Source organism: Pteropus medius, unplaced genomic scaffold, assembly GCF_902729225.1.
Source record: "Pteropus medius unplaced genomic scaffold, Ma_sr-lr_union100, whole genome shotgun sequence".
NCBI lineage: Eukaryota > Metazoa > Chordata > Mammalia > Chiroptera > Pteropodidae > Pteropus > Pteropus medius.
In genome coordinates, this window is record NW_024352783.1 from 8,564,374 (window position 1) to 8,583,719 (window position 19,346).

The window sequence follows — 19,346 nt, forward strand, 5'->3', positions numbered from 1 at the left end:
GTAGGGAGGTGCAGGGGTGTCTGGAGCTGAGGTGTTTCAAACATCTCTTTTATGAATGAACATGATCCAAGCAGCCCCAGAGGCTGGGAGCGCAGTTTCCTTGGGCGAATGGCAAGGACTCTTTTGGGGTGGTGGGCTGTGAAGGAAGACCCTAGGCAAACTAGAGGGGGATGCCTCCTTTTATAGACTAAACTATGGCCCTATTTGGTGGGACAATTAAAAGATATTAAAGTTTTTAAAGTCACAGGAAAAATTAAAGACAACAATACCAATTATGAGGGCAGACGGCTACTTTTAAGGGCTGAATTGTGTGCCCTCCCCCAGTCCATATGTTGAAGCCCTAACCCTCAATGTGACTGTAGTTGAAGATAAAATCTTTAAAGATGTGATTAAGTTAAAATGAGGCCATTAGGATGGGTCCTAATCCAATTGGACTGGTGTCCTTATAAAAAGACAAGAGACACAGAAAGTACATGGACGCAGGGGTGACCATGTGAAGAAATAGCAAGAGGGTAGCTCTCTGTAGCCCAAGGAGAAAGGCCTCAGAGGAAACCAACTCTGCAGCACCTTGGTCTTGGGCTTCTGGCTTCTAGAACTGTGAGAAAATAGATTTCTGTTGTGTAAGCCACCCAATCTTTAGTATTATGTTATGGCAGCTCCAGCAAATTAATACTCATGTATCACTTAATGACAAGGCTAGGTTTTGGAAATGATTGGTTAGGTGATTTTGTCATGTAAACATAGAGTGCATTTACAAAACTTACATATTAGAGCCTACCACATACCTAAGCTATGATATAGCCTGTTGTTCTGTAGGGGGAAGAAGAACAATTTTCCCTCTAACCTTTCTCGGTTCTTGGCTGAGACACCCCTCTAATAAAAGACTGATTAACAGGAGAAAAATCAACAAAAGTCTAATAACATGTATACCTCCTTGTATATGTGGGAGAGGACCAGGAAAACTGAGTAACTTGCCAAAATGGCTGAAATCACCACTTTCAATACCATCTTCAGCTGAAGACAAAAGAAGATGTTGGGGTTGGAGGGAGCCAGTTACAGAAAATGATCAGGAAAAGCACAGTCGACAAGGGTCAGATTGTTATGCAGATTTAAGTCCTTGTCTTCTGCACTGATAAGAGTTACTGTAGATAAGGTCATCCCTCTCTCTGTCTGATACAGCCAGGGAGACTGTCTCTTACAAAGGGTAACTTCTACTTGGTTTTCAGAGTTCCTCCCTTGTCTGCTATTTTTTAAAGTTAACCAGCCTAAAATAACCCTTCTGCCAAAGAGACATATTTTGGGGTGACAAATTCGGTTCCCCTATAGCTGCTAGGCTACAAACCTGTACAGAATGTTACTGTGCTGAATACCATAGGCAATCGCAACGCAATAGCAATTATTTGTGTAATGTGTTGCACTAAAACTTCAGGACAGCTACTACTTCACTAAGCAATAGGAATTTTTCAGCTTGTGGGGGTTCAGAACAAGCTGCCCAAAGATGTGCTTCTGCGGTATTTAGATTGTTTTAGCTTCAGGCTCAAGGGAAACTTCTGCCCCTCCCTTCAACTACCTAGAATCTGAAGTAGGGGCCTTTCCCAGAATAGGAAATTATCAGTGATAATCTTTTTGACTCGCCTACATGGCAGGAAAAACTTTTTTTTACTAAAGATATACTCTTCTTTTCATCCTGCAATGACCTTTTGAAGCCCCCAAGGCACCTACCTCATCCTTAGCTCAAGACGTCTTATATGCCTAGATCCCCCTTTCTGTCTCTGAACCTCTCCTGCATGTGGGGAGCGCGGGGGATGGGGCCTTTGATTCTCTCATGTATGTGGGATTCCCATGCATATGTATGTATTAAATTTGGTTATTTTCTCTTGCTAATCTGTCTCATGTCTCCTTGATTATTAGACCAGCTAGAAGAACCTTGAGGGAAGAGGAAAGTTTGTTCTTTCGCCACAAGCTACATTATAATGTTATGGGACCACCATCTTATATGCAGTTCATCCATCTTGACTAAAACATCGTTAAGTGGAGCATAACTGTACAGCTACTCTGCCCAACTGAATAAAATTAGCTTAGATTGTTCATTGACCATGCACGACTGTGTCAAGTATTAATATACACCTTGGTTCTGTGTGATCACATTCAGCAAGCAAAAACAGTCTAAAGGTTCAGAGTGAGGCCCTCAGGTGTTCTGAGATAGGGAAGAATTTACCCTTATATGAAAAAAAGTCTGAACTCTCCACAGATTATCTCAGAGGTCTCTCTAGCTAAAGGAGTTCAGGAAAGTGGCTTACTGCAGTCACTTTAACCTTGGTGTTTCTTGAGGTACAAACATTTGCATCTTTCATGGGCATAATTAAAACTGCACTTCCTTGAATGAGCCAACACTACATGTGGGAATCATATAAGATTGAACCAATTCATTGAATTCATGGATATCTCAGCTGCCTTTTACCAGTGAACCTCAAGAAGGGGACCTCTTAATCCTTGAAAACTTACAGGAAGAGCTGGAATGAAGATCGTGACATAGGTGTGGGTAAGCCTATACAATGAAAAGAAAAAAAAAAGTGATGGAGGTCTCCATTTTAAGGGAAAGGAAGGTGGGATAAACCAACTGTAACTGCCTTTCACATTCTTGGCTCTTTCTAAATTAATGGGCTTAAACCAATGGAACAAATATGAAATTTACAATAGGGCTTGCCACCTTATAACTCAAACTACCTTGCTTGGTTCTTCCAAGTCTTTAGGTCTAGGACAGGTTTTGCAAACTCAGCACCATGGCTGGATAATTCTCTGCTTGGGGAGCTATCCTGTGTGTCTTAAGATGATTTGTAGCATCTCTGGCTTCTACTAGTAGGAACACCCCAATACCAGTTCTACTAACCAGAAATGTCTCTTGACATTGTCAAATGTCCCCTTGGTTCAAAGCCGCTGGCTTAGGATAAGGACTTTTAAAGGTCTTTATCAACTAAATCATCAAGTCTCAAACTTGTTGGCACATTGAAATCTTCTAGGGGAACTTTGAAAGATACTCGTGCCCAGGCTGTACCCTAGACCAATTAAAACAGAATGCTAAGAGGGAAGAAGGACCAGGCAGGGGTGGGTTTTAAAAACTCTGAGGTGATTTTAATATCAACCAGGGTCAATAATCACCAAACAACAAAGAAACACCACAAATGACCATTTCAACATGGAGGATGTTTGCAAATCTTATTTCACTCAAAACTATTTACCCTTGAAGTCACCCAGAGGAGGAGGGGATCTAGATCTTAGGTGCTAGGTATGAAAAGCACTAAGGCCTGGTAGAAGTCAGCTGGGGAAAGTTTAATCCCTCTTAGTGTGTGGCCTTGTCCCTGGCCTTTGTAATTCCCAGAGCCTGAACTTGGATGGGAGCATCTTTCTGCCAGGACAGACCCAATCCCACCATGGCATGGCCCATCTTACCTGGACACATCTGGGTCCTGCCTGAAGAGCAGCAGGATCTGCTGGGTGTTGAGGAAGAGGGCCCAGCAGGGGAAGCAGCAGAGAAGCAGCACCAGCAAGCTCCTCTGCAGGATGACCCCCATGTACTTCTTGTTGGGGCTACCATATGTCTGGGTGCACACGGCCAAAACAAACCCATTAGCACAGAAATGGCACCCCCGCTGTCCCCTGCAAAGGTCTTCAATTATGCCTCATGAAGAGACGATTGGCCCTAGAGAGCCTTTGTCACATTCTTTAGGTTTGGGCAGTTCTCAGGCTTGGCTGTCCATTAGAATCACCTGGGAGCATTTTTAAAACACTGATGCCAGGGTCCCGCTAAAGATAGTTTGGATTTAACTGGTCCAGGGTGGGATCCAAAGATCAATAATTTTTCAAAGCAGTCCCTGTGAGTCTAATGTACATTCAGGGTAGCATCACCTGGGAACTTGTCAGAAATGTAACATCTTAGGCCTGACCCCCAGACCTACTAAGTAGAAACACTGGGAATAGGGCCAATAGCGTGTTGGAGCCAGCTGCTATTGGCTTACCAAAGCCAAACTGTGCTCATCTCTTCCCAGGTCCCTCTTCAGTGACACATGTGTGGTAGCTTGAAATTAGCTACAGAGGGATAACTTATACCACTGGAATCAGCCAACAGTACAAGTTAGAATGTTTCCCTCTCTGTTGAGGAGAGACGATTCTATGATGTCACAGCTGCCTGACCACAGCCAGACCTGCCAGCTGGATCTGGGACGGAGCAGAGGTGGTTTCCCCTAAGTCCCCTCAGAGACTGTAGGATTGACCCCTCCCCATAGCATAGTGGTTTGTGCTGGTTTCCAGAACAAGCCATTGCCTGCCCTGGGCAAGCATGTAAGGCATTTTCCCTTTATCTGGGGTGGTGACACCCCAGTGCCCCTATCCTTCCTGGCCTGTCCTATGTAACTCCTTAGTGTCTGGCATGTGGCGCAGAGGACACGCATGTTGTCTTGCCACTGCCCAAACACGCCTGTTTGTAAGTTCCCTTAAACTCCTGAGGTAATGATGGAGTAGTCAGCCTCTTTCTTTGATCTCTTCGACCCAAGATATTTTACAGAACACTCCCTGACCCAAGACCTGGTTGTTCAGCATTTATCAACAGGGGCCCACCAACCTGTTTTTTAACAAGCCCCCAGGTAATTCTAATGCACACTAAAGTTTGAGAACCATGGGAATATACCAAGTTCAATGATGTAGAAAGTGATAGAAGGGACTTTTACAAAATGTCTCCTATTTGGTCGAAGTGTAGTGTATGGCAATCATGCATATTAACACTACTCTATAAACCTAGGAGACATCTAGCCACATTTCAGAGAAAGCAGGCGAGTGGAATTGGAATTGATGGCTGACAAAATGCCGCAGGGTTTGCTATTGAGAATTTTCTCCCTCTGTGCGCACAACTCTTCCTGCTGGTGGGGTTCTTCCAACTACACTAGAGAGAGATGTCCAGGGTTTCTGTGAGAGTGACCTGGGGTTTCCATTTACCTGAGACATAAGGGTGTCACAAGCGGAAGATAGGCCAAATCCCACTGAGATACCAGTGACATTGATAACCTGGAAATAAATGCAAAAGAGAGGCCACTCAGAGTTAAAGGAAGATAAGAGGTAAGTTCTCTGTCTGCGTTGATCAGACAGAGATTGGAGTACCTCTGCAGGGTGCCTCTGCCAACCCTAAGAATCAGCTTAATCAACTCTATTATCTGCCCGGAGCCCCTACTCAAATCCATTGTACCAGCTTCATTAAGCATGTGCACAAGTTTAGAGAGGTAAGAAAAAATCTAGGCCATGGGTTATTACCCAATCTTATTCTTTCTTAAATCTTAAGCATTTTGCTCCCCAATTTCAGAGGAACGTGAATCCTTCCTAAGGGGAATGCAACATGGCAGAGTGGAAGTTTTGGGTAAGTCCACTTGTTCAAGACCAAGCATGACCTGTTACAATATCCCAAAGGACTCTTGGTGAACAGAAGCAAGTCTCAGAAGTTGAGGCTAGCACCAGAGGCCTTCCAGGTGTACTTGTCTTGACCAGGGTCAGTAACGACCTGGGGTTCTTAGAGCTTTGAGGATCCCAGGGCATCACTCCCCCAAACCAGAGAGTGGCATGGCAGGACATCTGATGTTCTTCCTGTCTGGTCTGGAACCTGCTACCTCCACCTGACTGCAGGGAGGTGCCCTGGAACAACAGCCCGCACTAGGCCCAGTATAGAAGTACCAGCTTTATTACACTTCCTTGGCCAAAGAAACTCTGCTGGAAGCTAGCTGAATGCATTTCTGTCTTCCCCCAAATTTCCAAACATTAAAAACCAAAAAGAATAATTAAGCTGGGGTTGTCTATGTTGCCCCCTGAAAGCAAAATAATCTATATATACCTAAGGACCAGTTCAGAGTAGTCTTGCACAGTTCAGAGATAACAAACTCAAATGCCTAGCGGAAGCGGGTGGGTAAGGTGAATGTGTGCCTTGTCAGGGCTGGAGCAAAGGGGAATTGGAAAGGCTGAGGAGAACAGGAACACACTTGCTGAAAGCCACTGAATCCATTTTTCTAGAAATACCTTGCTGGCTGAACCAAACAAGTTGGCAGGGCCCCTTGGCCATGCATAGACAGTAAACCCCTGGCAGAGGTCAATGACATATCTCTGTAGTTTTGGAGGTTTGCATCTAGAATACAGAAAGGTTTTGGGGTCCCTCCTGGTTTGGGATTTAGATATTAGGATATAGGATTTCAATTTCTTGATTAGGACTCTGAGTGAGTCGACATGTCATGGGAGTGGGGGTCGGGGGAGTCACTGTTTCTTCTGAAGTCAGAGTTCAAACCCTCTTTCCTGATTTCCTTCTGCAAGATGTGGGACCAAGAATCGCAGCCAGATCTTCATGGATTACAAATTAGCTGATGAGGTAGACAGGATAATGGTCCTTCAAAGATGTCCATGACTTAGCCCGCAAAATTTGGGAATATGTGAGGTTACGCGGCAGAGGAGAATTAAGGTTGCAGCCCTGCCAACCTTGATTTTAGCTCAATGAAACCCATCTCAGACTATTGATCTCCGGCACTGTAAGATAATACATTTGCATTGTTTTAAGCCACTAAATTGTGGTAATTTCTAATAGTAGCAAGAGGAAACTAATACCGACGGCTTTCATAAATCCCTGTTAGAAAGTCCCACACGTACTGCAATTGCGAGTGTGACAGCATCCAATTCCAGCTTCCCCAAGTGTCCACAGAACACGGAGCTTATGAAACTGATCAGAAACACCATCAACTGGGCCAAGAACTGGGAAGAGACAGAAAATAAGGAGTTATATATGAGTGCCAACCATCACAGTCAAAGGAGAGGTGCGGATCTTGCGGCACCCCCGCACCCTCTCTGAATCAACTCTAATTAGAAGCAAAGGATCATGGCTTTTAGTGAGTGCTGCCAGCTTTCACAGGTGGGTTTCTTGAAAAATATTTAAAAGTTCATTTGTAACCGCTTTCGGAATCATGTTTTTGAGAAGTTCTTAGCTTTCTAAGTTTATTTTTCACTTTAGATTCGTATGCCATAGATGACATTTATATTTTCTCTGAAAATTTCAGAGGCTGCCTTCTGAGATAAACCTTGTTATTCCAGATTCCTAGTGAGGGCTGGAGAGAATATAGCCTCTAACAGCCAATAAAAAATTCCACAGACAGGAACAGCTGAGGCAGAAATGAGATCATCCAACTGGAAAGCCCATGGAATCTGGAATCTTCAGCTAAAACCAGTCTGCAGAGCACCTTTAATTCTTGAATTTTATGAGGTCTAGGATATGAGGGCAAATTCAGCTTCTAGAACATTGAGCCACTGTTCCTCACTATTCCAAGAACCACTGTGAACTGTTCTGTAATGCTTTAGCTGCACATGTGGACACTTACCTTATTTCCTTCAGTTAATCTAAAACCACCTCCCCCCCACCCCCTGTCAGACCCAAGCAGTTCAGTACATCTTGAGAAAGACCCTTTCTCCAGGGAGGCTTATGTGGTCCAAGAGGAGGATTCATTTGACTCTTGCTCCCGAGGAGAGAGAATTCACTGCTGCTGTTGCAATGCTGCTTCTCACGGTCCTTCATGGGCAACAGACTCCTCTGTTCTGAGTTCGGACAAGACTCTGTCTTTCCTGGGTTCACAATGACACAGTTTCTAGTCTTCACTTCCATCAGCCCACACACGGCCTGTCTGAAAGAGTTGCAGCCAGCCCACACATTCGATGTCAGAACCTAATCAGGATCCTACCCCTGATGGTTCAGATGACAGCCCTCTTTCCTACCCTGAATCCATATAAGGGGAAAGACAGTTTTCAACTCCACTGTTGGGCGCAGATCCTCAAAACATGAAAGGCCCGCTCCTAACCGTGAGTGTTGTATGGGTGGCGGGGTGGCGGTGGGAGGACATACCTTTTCCGCATCAACTTCGAAACTATTACCCAGGTACCTTTCTCACTGCTACAGAAACCAAGTGTGACTTTAATCTCCAACAGGGCCTTCTGATAGTTAGCAGAAGGGATGCTTTTAGAATGTATAGCAAAAGTAAACCAAAAGGAGACAGAAGACAGAGGACATTGAAAAGCTGAGGGGCAGGGGTGTGAATAAGAAAGGTTGGTATGAAAAGTCCAATTCTGTAGAACCTAAAGCTAGAGCCAGTGGACCCCATGGACCTGTACCAGGGGACAGGCTGTGATTCAGGCATTGTCAACCACCTTAACAGATATTCTCTGTGGTTTCATTCAGTGGAGCTTGGCGTCTCTTTGTGACTTTATATAACTTTAAAGGTCATAGGGTCCTTTTTTTCCTCTGTAAACCCAGCATCACTTTCAAATCTTTTCAAGTAATTGTCCTTTAAGCCTTTATGGGCATAAACCATTGCAATCAGTTGTGTCATAGAATCCGCTTCCCTTTTTCCATAGAACATGGTATTTCCATTGCACAGTGACCTGTCTCACTGCAGGCCACATGTAACTTGTTTCCCATGGCTTCAGATGAAAATGTGCTCAGTTTCCTCTATGGTCAGGACTTTGGATAGCTTCCCAGATTTTGATATTACAAATTGTAATGCATGGAACATATTCTTAATTGGGTGAAGAATGGGCATTTTCTTGGGGCAAGTGCCTAGTCCAAGGGTGGGAATACAGTCATGCGCCACATAATGACATTTTGCTTGATAAAGATTATAACGGAGACTTTAAATGAAAATCTCATGGGTCTGTGGAAAGAGCTAGGGCTTAGAGGAGTTCTCACACTCTATGTCACTATGAGAACCCTACAGGAAGAATTCTTTGCTTACAATAAAGCTCTATGGTTTTAACTGTCCCTCCCCTTGACTTCCTTTTCCCTTCTACATATACTTCTTCATCTTGGCACGCCGGGCAATGTGTGCACATGGCTTGTCATGTCTGCACGCGCTGGATACAACTTTTTTCTTTTTCCCTGAATAAATCCTTTTTAGTGATGAAACACCTAGTCAATATTATTTTTAGTCCACATGGTCAACTATAGACCTAATATGTGATGGTGAACCCATAGGATTATAATGGAGCTGAAAAATTCATATCGCCTAGTGACATCTAGCACAATGCATTACACAAATACCATTGTGCTACAATTGCTTGTACAATTGTATCCAGTACAATAACATGCTATACAGGTTTATATCCTAGGATCTATAGGGAAATAGAATTTTTCACCCTAGATTATCTCTTTGGCCTAAGGATTTTTTAGGCTGGTTAATTTTAAGAAACAGCAGACATGGAGGAAGCTCTGAAAACCAAGTAGAAGTTATCCTTTGTAAAAGACATCTCCATTTGTAAGGTTGTCTCCTTGGTTGTACCATGAAGAGTGGAATGACCTTATCTCTAGAAACTGTGCAAGAAATATAAAAAATGGAGCCGCTTTAAAATGGAGCAGAGCTGCTATGCCAGAGGAACTATCTTGTACATTAGTCACTAATTAAAATAAACCTTGTGATCCCAAGGCAAACATTGGAAGAATAATCTCTTTAGGGGCAGGACAGCTAGATGTTCAGTTTTGCCACTGAGAGCGAGCATTCTTAGAGTGTCTCATGGATTGTGATTGTGATGTGACATGGTTCTGACCTCGGCTGGGGGTGAGGAGGATGGGGTCGGTCCTCCCCTTTGACTATCAAGCATATGCTCTGACTAACCATGACCCAAGTTGTAATACTTTATAGCACAGTTGCAACCAGGCAGAAACGTTTATATAAGATTTTGCCAAAAGGTATAGGAAAACAGAAGGGAAACGAAGCCAGACAGCAACACAGATTCAGACTCCGGTTTGTGAGGATGGCCCAACGCTGTGAAGTAGTCTGTCAAATTTCCCAGGAAACGTAGAAGAAAAAATGAGACCCCAGGGAATTCTCACCTTTAAATCTGCTGCTTTTCTTACTCCTACTTGTATTCTAGATGAGGGCGCTTGAAGACTCTAAGCCTCTCAGATTTGAGGAATATTTCTTCACATCCCACCTACACATAAAAAAGTGAGGCCAGAACCATCTTCAGAGATCACTCAGTAGAGCCCTTTGCACACTGGGGTGTTCATCAAAATCGCCTGAGTAGCTTGTTATAAATACAAATTCTGGGACCACAGCCTCAGACATTGTGACTCCACATGTCCTGAGAGGACACTGGGAATGTGTGTTTTTAAAATATAGCCCCATAGGTGATGTACTCACATCACATTTCAAAGACAGAAACCCAGGCTATAGATGGAACTTGTTCAAGGTTACATATGTTCAGCAAGAGGGTTTTTGTTTCTCGCCCTCCCCCAAGCTCGTTCTCTAATCTTACACCTCAAATCTTCGGAATGTTAAAACATTCCAAAGGAAAATAATCTTTAAAAGGAGATCTCTGAAAAATATACCCCGCCCCACCCCCCCAAAAAACCTACAAAGATGACAGGAAAGCAGTTATTATAAATACTGAACTGATGACTACTGGACTGCAAAATTAAAAACATTGTTTAGAATTAACATCCCTATGTTGTGTTATCTGCATCCACAGAAAGGCCTTCCTTCAATAAATGTAATTGTTCCCATTCTCTTTCTCTTAAACACCCCTTGCCTTTGTCTCCTAATGAGAACACTATTTGGAATTATACCTGAATCAGTGCTTCTTGAGTAGCTATTCTTACTGATCTTAATAAGTGTTTGTTGCCTCTCACTTTGAAAGGCTCTTTTATTTCAGGTAACCAAAACTCTTATCGGTGCAGACCAGGACTTAAATCTGCACGACAAACTTGTTAACCGTGCTTTTCCTGGTCACCTGCCATAACTGAGTCCTCCAACCCCCAACATCTTCTTTTGTCTTCAGCTGAAGATGGTATTTAAGGTAATGATTTCAGCCATTTTGGCAAGTTACTCAGTTTTCCTGGTCCTCTCCCATGTATACAGGAGGTATACATTTTATTAGACTTTTGTTAATTTTTCTCCTGTCAATCTCTTTAATTACAGGGATGTCTCAACCAAGAACCCAGAAGGGTTAGAGGGAAAATTATTTTCCCTTCACTATAGAGCAAGGGTTAGAGGGAAAATTATTTTCCCTTCACTACACACCTAGGTGTGTAGTAGGCTATACCGTTCTGGTTTGTGTAAGTGCATCTATGATGTTCGTACAAGGATGAAATCACCTAAGGATGCATTTCTCAGAACATATCCCTATTGTTAAGTAGTAAATGACTATGGCTAAGACATCTAGACAAAAAGCCAGGAACACAGTGCTTAGATGGTCCAACGCAGAGCCTTCCTGAGCTTCAGTCCTGAGAGAATCCTGGCCCAGAGTTCATATTTGCTAACCTCATACTTGTTCTCAGATACAGGTTTCGTGCTTTTTGGGTAATCAATTTTAGCTACAGCTTGTGGTTCCTGTGCATAATGATCCCCTGGGGATGTTGTTCACAAAGCTGATGGCTATTTTAAGAGACCATTTCTAATGTTGTAGAGCTGAGGGATCTGCCTGTCAACATAGCCCCACTCCTGCCCCATACACACCCAATCAAGATGTGCTGGTCAAGGACCAGACCTTTCAAAACTGTACCATTCTAGAGAATGTTGCTGTGCCAAGGGATTAACCAACCCGCATACTGGTTTGTTCTCCCAGATGTCTCAAGGACTATTGTCTCAACAGCCTGAACTGGCAGTGGCTCAGATGTAGCAAAACTGCCTGTTAGATAAAGGTCAAACCATTAGCCTGCATGTTTTGTGTGTCTTCTGACTACAGTCAAGCCAGTCTCTCCAGATGTCCTTCATCCAGCAGAGCCTTCCTGGTCTTTCAGCCCTGCAGCCCTAGAAGGTTCTCCAGCTTTCTCCCAGGAATTCCTTTCTTCATAGAGATGGAAACAAGCTCCCTTAGTTTGTGCTCAGGCTATTCTACCTCTTTTACATCCTTGGCCTTGCTGTGCATAGCCCATGCCTATAGGGAACTGGCAGGCCTCCTTGGGATTATTTTTCAGAGCTCTGAAAGTTCAGCCTGGCGATGAGGTGCTAATGACAAAGAGAAAGCCCGAGGCTAAATAGTTTCCACTACTGCCTTCCATCCCTTACAAATACACATTTTCCTAAAGTTTTCTACAAGATAAATAGAAAATACGCCGGTAGCATCTTTTCACTTGTGTACTGTTCATCTTACAGTTTCCTTTGTGTTATGTATTATTCTATCTTTCCAGGCCTCATTTAAAGCTCAATTGGAGAGTGGTAAATCCTAACACCTTAACTTGAATCCTCTTGATACTCATGGGTCAGCGTTAATCTGAGAGGCCTGAAGAGGAGATGGGGAATGGAAGAGAAAAGATCACAGAGAGGAAATCCAGACCAGGCATCCTACCTAATGTGTGGAGGAGCCTTGAAGAGCAGAGTATGGGACACTGAGCATGGGAGAAGGGGCCATCTCCTCCCCTCCATCCTTGTGCCCCTCTGGAGATAGAAAACTCACAGCAAGTAGGAATGGAGATGAAGAGACCAGGACTCCATATGCATTTCATAAGAGACCAAACAGGTGCCAGAACTCTATGACCTCATTGGGTAAAACAGTTACACAGAAACACACACAAAGGACTGAAGGGAAAATTTCCAAATTAGTGGTGAAATCTCTTAGTGGTGAAATTTTAGAGCTTTTTCCTGTTGTTTTGTCTTAGTTTTCTACTTTTTCTACAAGGCATATATATTACATTTGTAATTAACAGTCATATGCATGTGTATATCCAAACATAAAGGGTGAGAGGCTTGGCATGTCGGTCTAACATTCATCCCTGGAAACCAGGAATGTCCCCTACATCAAGGGGACCAGGTTATTGTGGGGGCCAGCAAAGGCAAAGGACCTGTCCCATGTGGGGCTGGGTCTCAGAAAGCTGCCTTGTTTTTCGTACTATTAGAGTAATAACAGCCTTGCAGAGACCTTTTTCATGTCTGTGAAAGGGAGTGTAGGACCAAAGCACAGCTAATATCTTAGAGTTATGAATGAGCAGGGGGAAGAAGAAGGTACTACTCAAGTTCGAGTAGCTGTTTCCTAACCCGCCTTCTGAGATCAAAGCAGGGAAGTGGGCCCCCCATATGGAAATTCCAAATCTTTCCCTTCTTCCAGAGAGCTTCGTGAACTCCTTCCTGCTGGATGGAGTTTCATTTCGTGGCTTTGTCCCTGGCATTATTCAATAGCAAGTATTTCAAGATCCCACAAACAATAGAGTCACATGCCAAGAGGGCACACCTGCTGCCTTAGGCTTCTACCTACTGCCAAAAGTCCCCCCACCCCCTCGCCCCCCGCGCTGGGTTCTCCTTGTACAGTGAAATGGCTCTCTACCCTGCTGACTTGAAAACCACCTGAACTGACAGCACAGGGATGTGACTACATTTTTTATGGGTCCCGTGGTTTTTAAAACCCACATTACTTTTAAATAGACAACGCAGAAAGTGCCCTAACCTAATGATAAGGGGAAAACCTCAACCCAAAAGAGAACCACATTAAAAACTTGTTTTGAACACAATAATTGGGGGAGGAGAGTGTGGGACAGGACGCCTCGCATAGAGGTTGATTCTAGATAAGAAATAGTTTTTGAGCTCCAAATCCAAGACAGAGAATTCACCTTCCTCCTCCCTGACGCTAGATAATTTAGATAGCTGAGCTCCAGGACTACTAATTTTCCAACAAACCAAGTTCCTGAGTGTTTTGTAGTTCTGATCATTTGCTTGCTTTGCCAGAATAAAGTCCAGAGAAGGTGGGTTGATCCCCTTTAGGCGAGCAGTTCCCGCACTCCAGTGGCCCCCAAAGCCAGGTCGCTGGCCAGCTGTGCCAGCTGTGCCCAGCGGGTCCGCGGGTTGGGCGGCGGAGAGCACTGTCCCGGACTCGCGGACGCCAGCCGTGCTCTGGGCACGCTGCCTCCCCGCGCCCGGACGCCCAACTACAGCTGCCTCTGCTTTGCCAGCCTCCAAATCACTTGGGGCGACAGGGTCACTGGGCTCCCAACCAGCCGAACTCACCGCGGGCCCTGCCAGGACCAGGAGCGCCCTCAGCTCCTCTCGGAAGTCGGACATCCGCAGGCCGCGCAGCCCGCGGCGCTCCGGGGTGGCCTCCAGACCTTGGGGCCCAGGCCTGGGCTTCTCAGGAGCCTCCATGTGCCTACCGCTGTGCAGCCCAAGAGCTCCGAGGCTGCTGGCAGAAGAAGCGCAGGGCTGACCTCTCTCCCCAGTCTCCGCCCCGGTCCGTCCTCCTTGCGCCCGCAGCCCGCCCGCAGCCCGCCCGCAGCCCGCCCGCAGCCCGCCCGCAGCTCTCCCGCAGCCCGGAGCCAGATGAACGCGCGGCGAGCATCTGCGATCTTGGACACGACCCTTGCACCTCCGCAACGTTGTGAACTTCTGCAATTAAGGCAAAGTTTGGAAAAACTCTGGAAACAAACGGAAAGCCATTGCGGGTGCCTCGGACACCAGGACTGACCAGGCTCTGCGCCTCCCCTGGGTGGGGGGCGGGGGTGGATCTCAGGGTCTGAAACGTGTGGTGTGGAAGGACCTAGGGTCGCAGTTTGGGCGCACGCCAGCGTCTTGGACACCTCCTGGCTTTGGTGGTACTCGCTCTGTAGACTGCCTTCAGCACCTGCCTTCAGCACATGCTTTATTACTAGGTTTAGAATTTGCGTGCTCCTTTTCTCCCACCAGTTGTTCCATTGAAGAACTTTGAATCTACCAGGATGCAACAACAAGCCCACATTTCCGATTAGGGCTATTTATTTTCTCTGGTCTTCTTGGATGTTTCATCGTCTGCCTGACGTGGGGAACAACCGGCCTGTGAGCATCAGCAAACGTGGATTCAAGAGACACCTACCACGTTCTACCTAGGAGAGCATGGACAACTTGCTTGCCTTCTATGGCCTCAGTTTCCTCATCTGTAAACTCAAAATAATATCAACATCGCCGGTTCTGATGAGGGTTAAACGATACTGTATAGGCAAACCACTGTGCCCTCAGCCTGGTACACAATAATTACTTAACAAATGACAGTTACCAGGACAAGGATGACTTCTGTAATAGTCAAAATTCCTTCCGTTGTAAATGACCTAACTTAAGCAAAGAAAATGGAAAACATAAAATTTGGGGCTCGCATAACCAGAAAGTTTGAATTCAGGGATTTTAAAAGAAAATTATTAGTGTTCTATTCCCTGCCTCTCTTCCCCTGCCCCCTTCTCCCCACTAATTTTAATTCTTTCCTGGGTGTCATTCTTTCTCTGTAGGGGGCATCTCTTTTCCTGCTCAGGGGAGGGTGTTCTCCAGTGTAGGGGTTTAGAAGAAGTCACCCCAAGATGTACGACTGTGATATGCAGATTATTTTGTGCTAAAGGCAACCAACACCCGGGGAGCTCAAGAGAAAATTCTACCTCTCAACTATCTAGAAGATTTAAATTAGAGGTCTTGCCTATAATGAGTTATTATCAGAGATCATCTGTTTGACCTACCTGTATGGTGGACAAACTACTAATTACTAAACATTTGCTCTTCTTATCATCCTTCAATGACCTTCCTCCCCTCTGAAATTCCTAGGTGCCTTACATTATCCTTACCTCAGAATGCCATATATACCACATTTTCCCTTTATGTCCTGAACTTCTCATGTATGTGGGGTCTATGACTCTCTCATGTATGTAGGATTTCCATACGCACAAAATTAAAATTGATTTTCATTGCACATCAGCAGCCTTCATTCCTATCTTTCCTACCCTATAAGCCAGAAAATAAGACCCTCTCCACTTCTCTCTAGCTCCAAACAAATAAAAAACAGGGTGACAATTGTTTAGCCCTATGTAGGTTTCTTTTTTTCGTTTCTTTTCTTTTTTTTTCGTCTTTGTAACAATCATCCTGGCCAGGAAAACAGTTTGGCCAGATCTGGACCATGAGCTCAGCTCTATACCAAAAGGGTTGGGTGCTGTGACTGACAGTAGTCCCACCAGAATTACATGTAGGGAGTGGAGGAGAAGGAATTTCTCAAAAGAAATTAGGATCCCAACAGACAAAACTTCTGAGATGTATACCAGATGGCCCTACTGCTATACTTTGATACTCTTCTTGAGTCCTAGCCAATGAAATAAGGTGTGAAACAGAAATGCAATATATAAACATTGAGAAAGAAAAGGCAAAACACTACTTGCAGTTAAAATTTCAGACAATCTAAAGAGATCAAATGAGAAAAAAATGTAATAGAATTAATAACGGGGTTTTAAAAAGTTGCTATATACAAGTTCTCTAACAGACAATATCAGTCCTATATTGGTAATAACATACATGAAAATATTGGAAGAAGAAATCTCTTTTACAATAGCAACAAATAAACACTTCTTGTGATTTGGAGCCTAATCCTGTACTCCTTAAAGGGGCTGTGTACAATGACTGCCTTTAAAGAGGGTGGTATGGAAAGCAGGAGAAATAGTAATTTTACAGAGGAGAAACCTGGCAAACACTACCTCACCCATAGATCAAGGTTAATATAAATGGTGATAAATCAGACTGATAGTATATAGCTGTATTAGCTTCCTAGGGCAGCTGTAAAATCTCACCAACTTGATGGCTTAAAAAAACAAAAGTTATTCTCTCACAGTTCTGGAGGCCAGAAGCCTGAAATCCAGAAGCTAGCAGAGTTAATGATCTCTTGGAGGTTCAGAGAGAGAATCTGCTCCATGTTTCCTCTCCTAGCCTCTGATGGTTGCCTGAAATCCTTGGCATTCCTTGGTTTGTGGCATCATAATTTTAATCTCTGCCTCTGCCATCAGCTGTGTGTCTGCCTCTGTGTCTGTTTTCTCTTAAGGATACCAGTCATTGGATCAGAGATTACTGTAATCCATATAACCTCATCTTAAATTCTTCACATTTGCAAAGACCCTATTTCCAAATAATGTCACATTCTGAGGTTTGGTGTAGAAATGAATTTTGGGGGTGGGGAACACTATTTAACCAAGTTTAGTACCCTCGATATGATGTAATAACAATGACGCTTTACCTCTATGGTCTTCCCTATATCCATAACCCAGTCCAATATTCAGGGGAAAAAAATCAGACAAATAACAATTGAGGGACGTTCTACAAAATACCTGGCCAGCACTCCTCAAAACTGTCAATGTTAACAAAAACAAGGACATTCTGAAAAACTCACAGCTAAAAAGAGACATGCCCATGAAATGTAAGGTGGTATCTTGGATGGAATCCTGGAACAGAAAAATGACATTAGACAAGAACTAAGGAAACCCAAATAAAGTATGGAGTTTAGTTAGTAATAATGTATCAATATCAATTCATCTACTGAAAATTATTGTTTAAATAGAATCAGAGCACCTGTTTCAATTTCAGAAGCAAATCGCTAGAAAATTCCCTATGGGAATACAACTCTCAACAGCAGGCAAGACCAACAGAGAACTAGGTTTTGGGGGAACACTTTGAAGTTTTCCACAAAGCAACATTTGTAGTTTTTAAGTGTCGTCTGGGGGTTACATTTAATAAGGAGTAACATGTATATGAAACTATTTGACCTCTTTGTTTTGGTGTTCTCCAATTTTCACCTCATTGAGATTAAAGGAATCAAAATTAAATGCATTTGGGCCAGAGCACAGGCAGCACTCTGTGTGTTGTGGCAGATTCTCAAAATAATGCCTAAGAATAATTTTATTGTGAAATATATGTGACATTTATTTATGAATTTTAGGAAAGACCTGAATTAGTTAGAAATGCATGCTATTCTGGAAGAGGACCAGTCTTTTCCAATTAATATATCAGGTTTTAGTCCACTCTCTTTCATACTTTTAAATTTTAATAGTGAGTATAAACAGGCAAAGATATGAATTTAAAAAAAAAAAAGAAAGTAATGGAGCAAGAAATATCTCTATCAGCCGATAGTTTTTAAAATAACATGCAGTTAGCACAAGACTAGACAACTAGACAAGGGAACAATAGACAGCAAAGAAATTGACCTTATCCACATAAGCCTTATCTTACATTAGAATGTCACCTATGTGAAGGCCATTGGAATTGATGAAGAAGGAAAAGACTACTTTATAAGTGGTTGTGAAAAAACCTGCTTGACTTGTAAAGTATTGGAATTTTCATTCACATTGCAATATATCTGCAGATTTATTCAGAAGGAATGTATCTAATTAAAATACTGAGTCTTCTAGCTCAAACATACCCCTAATCCAATCAGTTTCTGGAATTCCCCAAAATGAGTACGGTCATGTAACTTCTTTGTTAAAACTGCCTGCTTGAGAGAGGGCCTGTGGGTTGAGTCTTCCTTTGGTTCTCCTTTTCCTTTGTCTTCCCACAGTCTTTGTCACCAAAAAAGCCAATTTCTCACTACCCCGCTCCTCTCTGGAGTGCATTGCCTCGGGGTGTAAAAACTTCTGAAGTACCAAATAGAGGCAATTTGATATTTTAAGCTTTATTATCAAAACTCGTGTTGTGTATTGCTTTAATATGATTTCAAATTCACCTGTTTTTTACTTAAGTGAAGTTATTTTAATCCACTATTTTATGGCAAGGATCAAAAGAAGGTTGTTTTGATATAAAAATGAAGTACGTTGTGTCATGCCATCATCATTCCACATCTGTTGTTGTTGACAGTCGGCAGCCCAGCTCTGAGGGGCCCCATGAGGGCTTTATCCACAAGAACATGTGGAGAAGCAACTATGGCAAGGGGACATTTAGACCTTAAATACTGAGAGTTTATGAGTAGTATTGGAGAGTTTCAGTTTAAGTCAGGCCACTCTTAGCTAATCTAAAACTCTCCTCAGACCTTTGGGGGCATTAGCTCCTGTCTTGGTGAGGTGACTCCTCACGAAAGAGTTCAGAGAGACCATCTGCACCAAGTCTTCTTTCCCTAGCATCATGCTCTAGCAACAGCGGAGCTTCCTTTTTCACTGGCAGCGGGAAATGGGCGTTTGGTTGGTCGTCATCTTTCCCCAGTGCCTCCTTGTATGAAAAGGTACACCTCCGCTAAATTTGGACTTTATTCTTTCATCTCTCCATGCCTGGAACAAGCGTGTGATTAATCTGGAATTTGTCTGGAGTATGTTATTTCCTTATTTGGCTTATTAAGAGATGTTATCCTGTATGCCATTGACTTGTGAAATTCCCACAGGGAATCTGTGCTAAATAAATTTTTGGCAAAGACAGAATCAGTCTGAGTATAACTTTGCTGCCTCCCACAAAACAAAACAACTCGTAATATATTTGTACTGTTTGTATCAATGCTGTGCTTATATTAATTATAAAGATAATTTAATCCTCAAGAAAAATTATTAATGATTAGACCTCTGAGATATCAAGAAATCAGACCTTTTAATTTTCAATTTATGTTTG

General features: G+C 43.4%; 1 protein-coding gene across 5 annotated transcripts in view; it reads right to left on the reverse strand.

Annotated features, from left to right (window-relative positions):
* Window positions 1-14,188, reverse strand: part of SLC47A1 (solute carrier family 47 member 1) — a 31,654-nt gene extending 17,466 nt beyond the window's left edge. Inside the window, exons 1-6 of one of the 5 annotated variants that reach the window (XM_039847488.1) lie at window positions 13,998-14,074; window positions 9,893-9,993; window positions 6,673-6,774; window positions 4,990-5,058; window positions 3,451-3,599; window positions 2,506-2,548 (exon numbers count right to left, since the gene is read on the reverse strand). In XM_039847488.1, the coding sequence (XP_039703422.1) occupies window positions 2,506-2,548; window positions 3,451-3,599; window positions 4,990-5,058; window positions 6,673-6,759 (348 nt within the window). In that variant the 5' untranslated portion in view covers window positions 6,760-6,774; window positions 9,893-9,993; window positions 13,998-14,074. Of the gene's footprint in view, window positions 1-2,505; window positions 2,549-3,450; window positions 3,600-4,989; window positions 5,059-6,672; window positions 6,775-9,892; window positions 9,994-13,997 lie in introns of all 5 variants that reach the window. The other 4 variants (XM_039847486.1, XM_039847490.1, XM_039847487.1 and 1 more) reach the window with 4 other exon arrangements.
* Window positions 14,189-19,346: the final 5,158 nt, after the last annotated feature.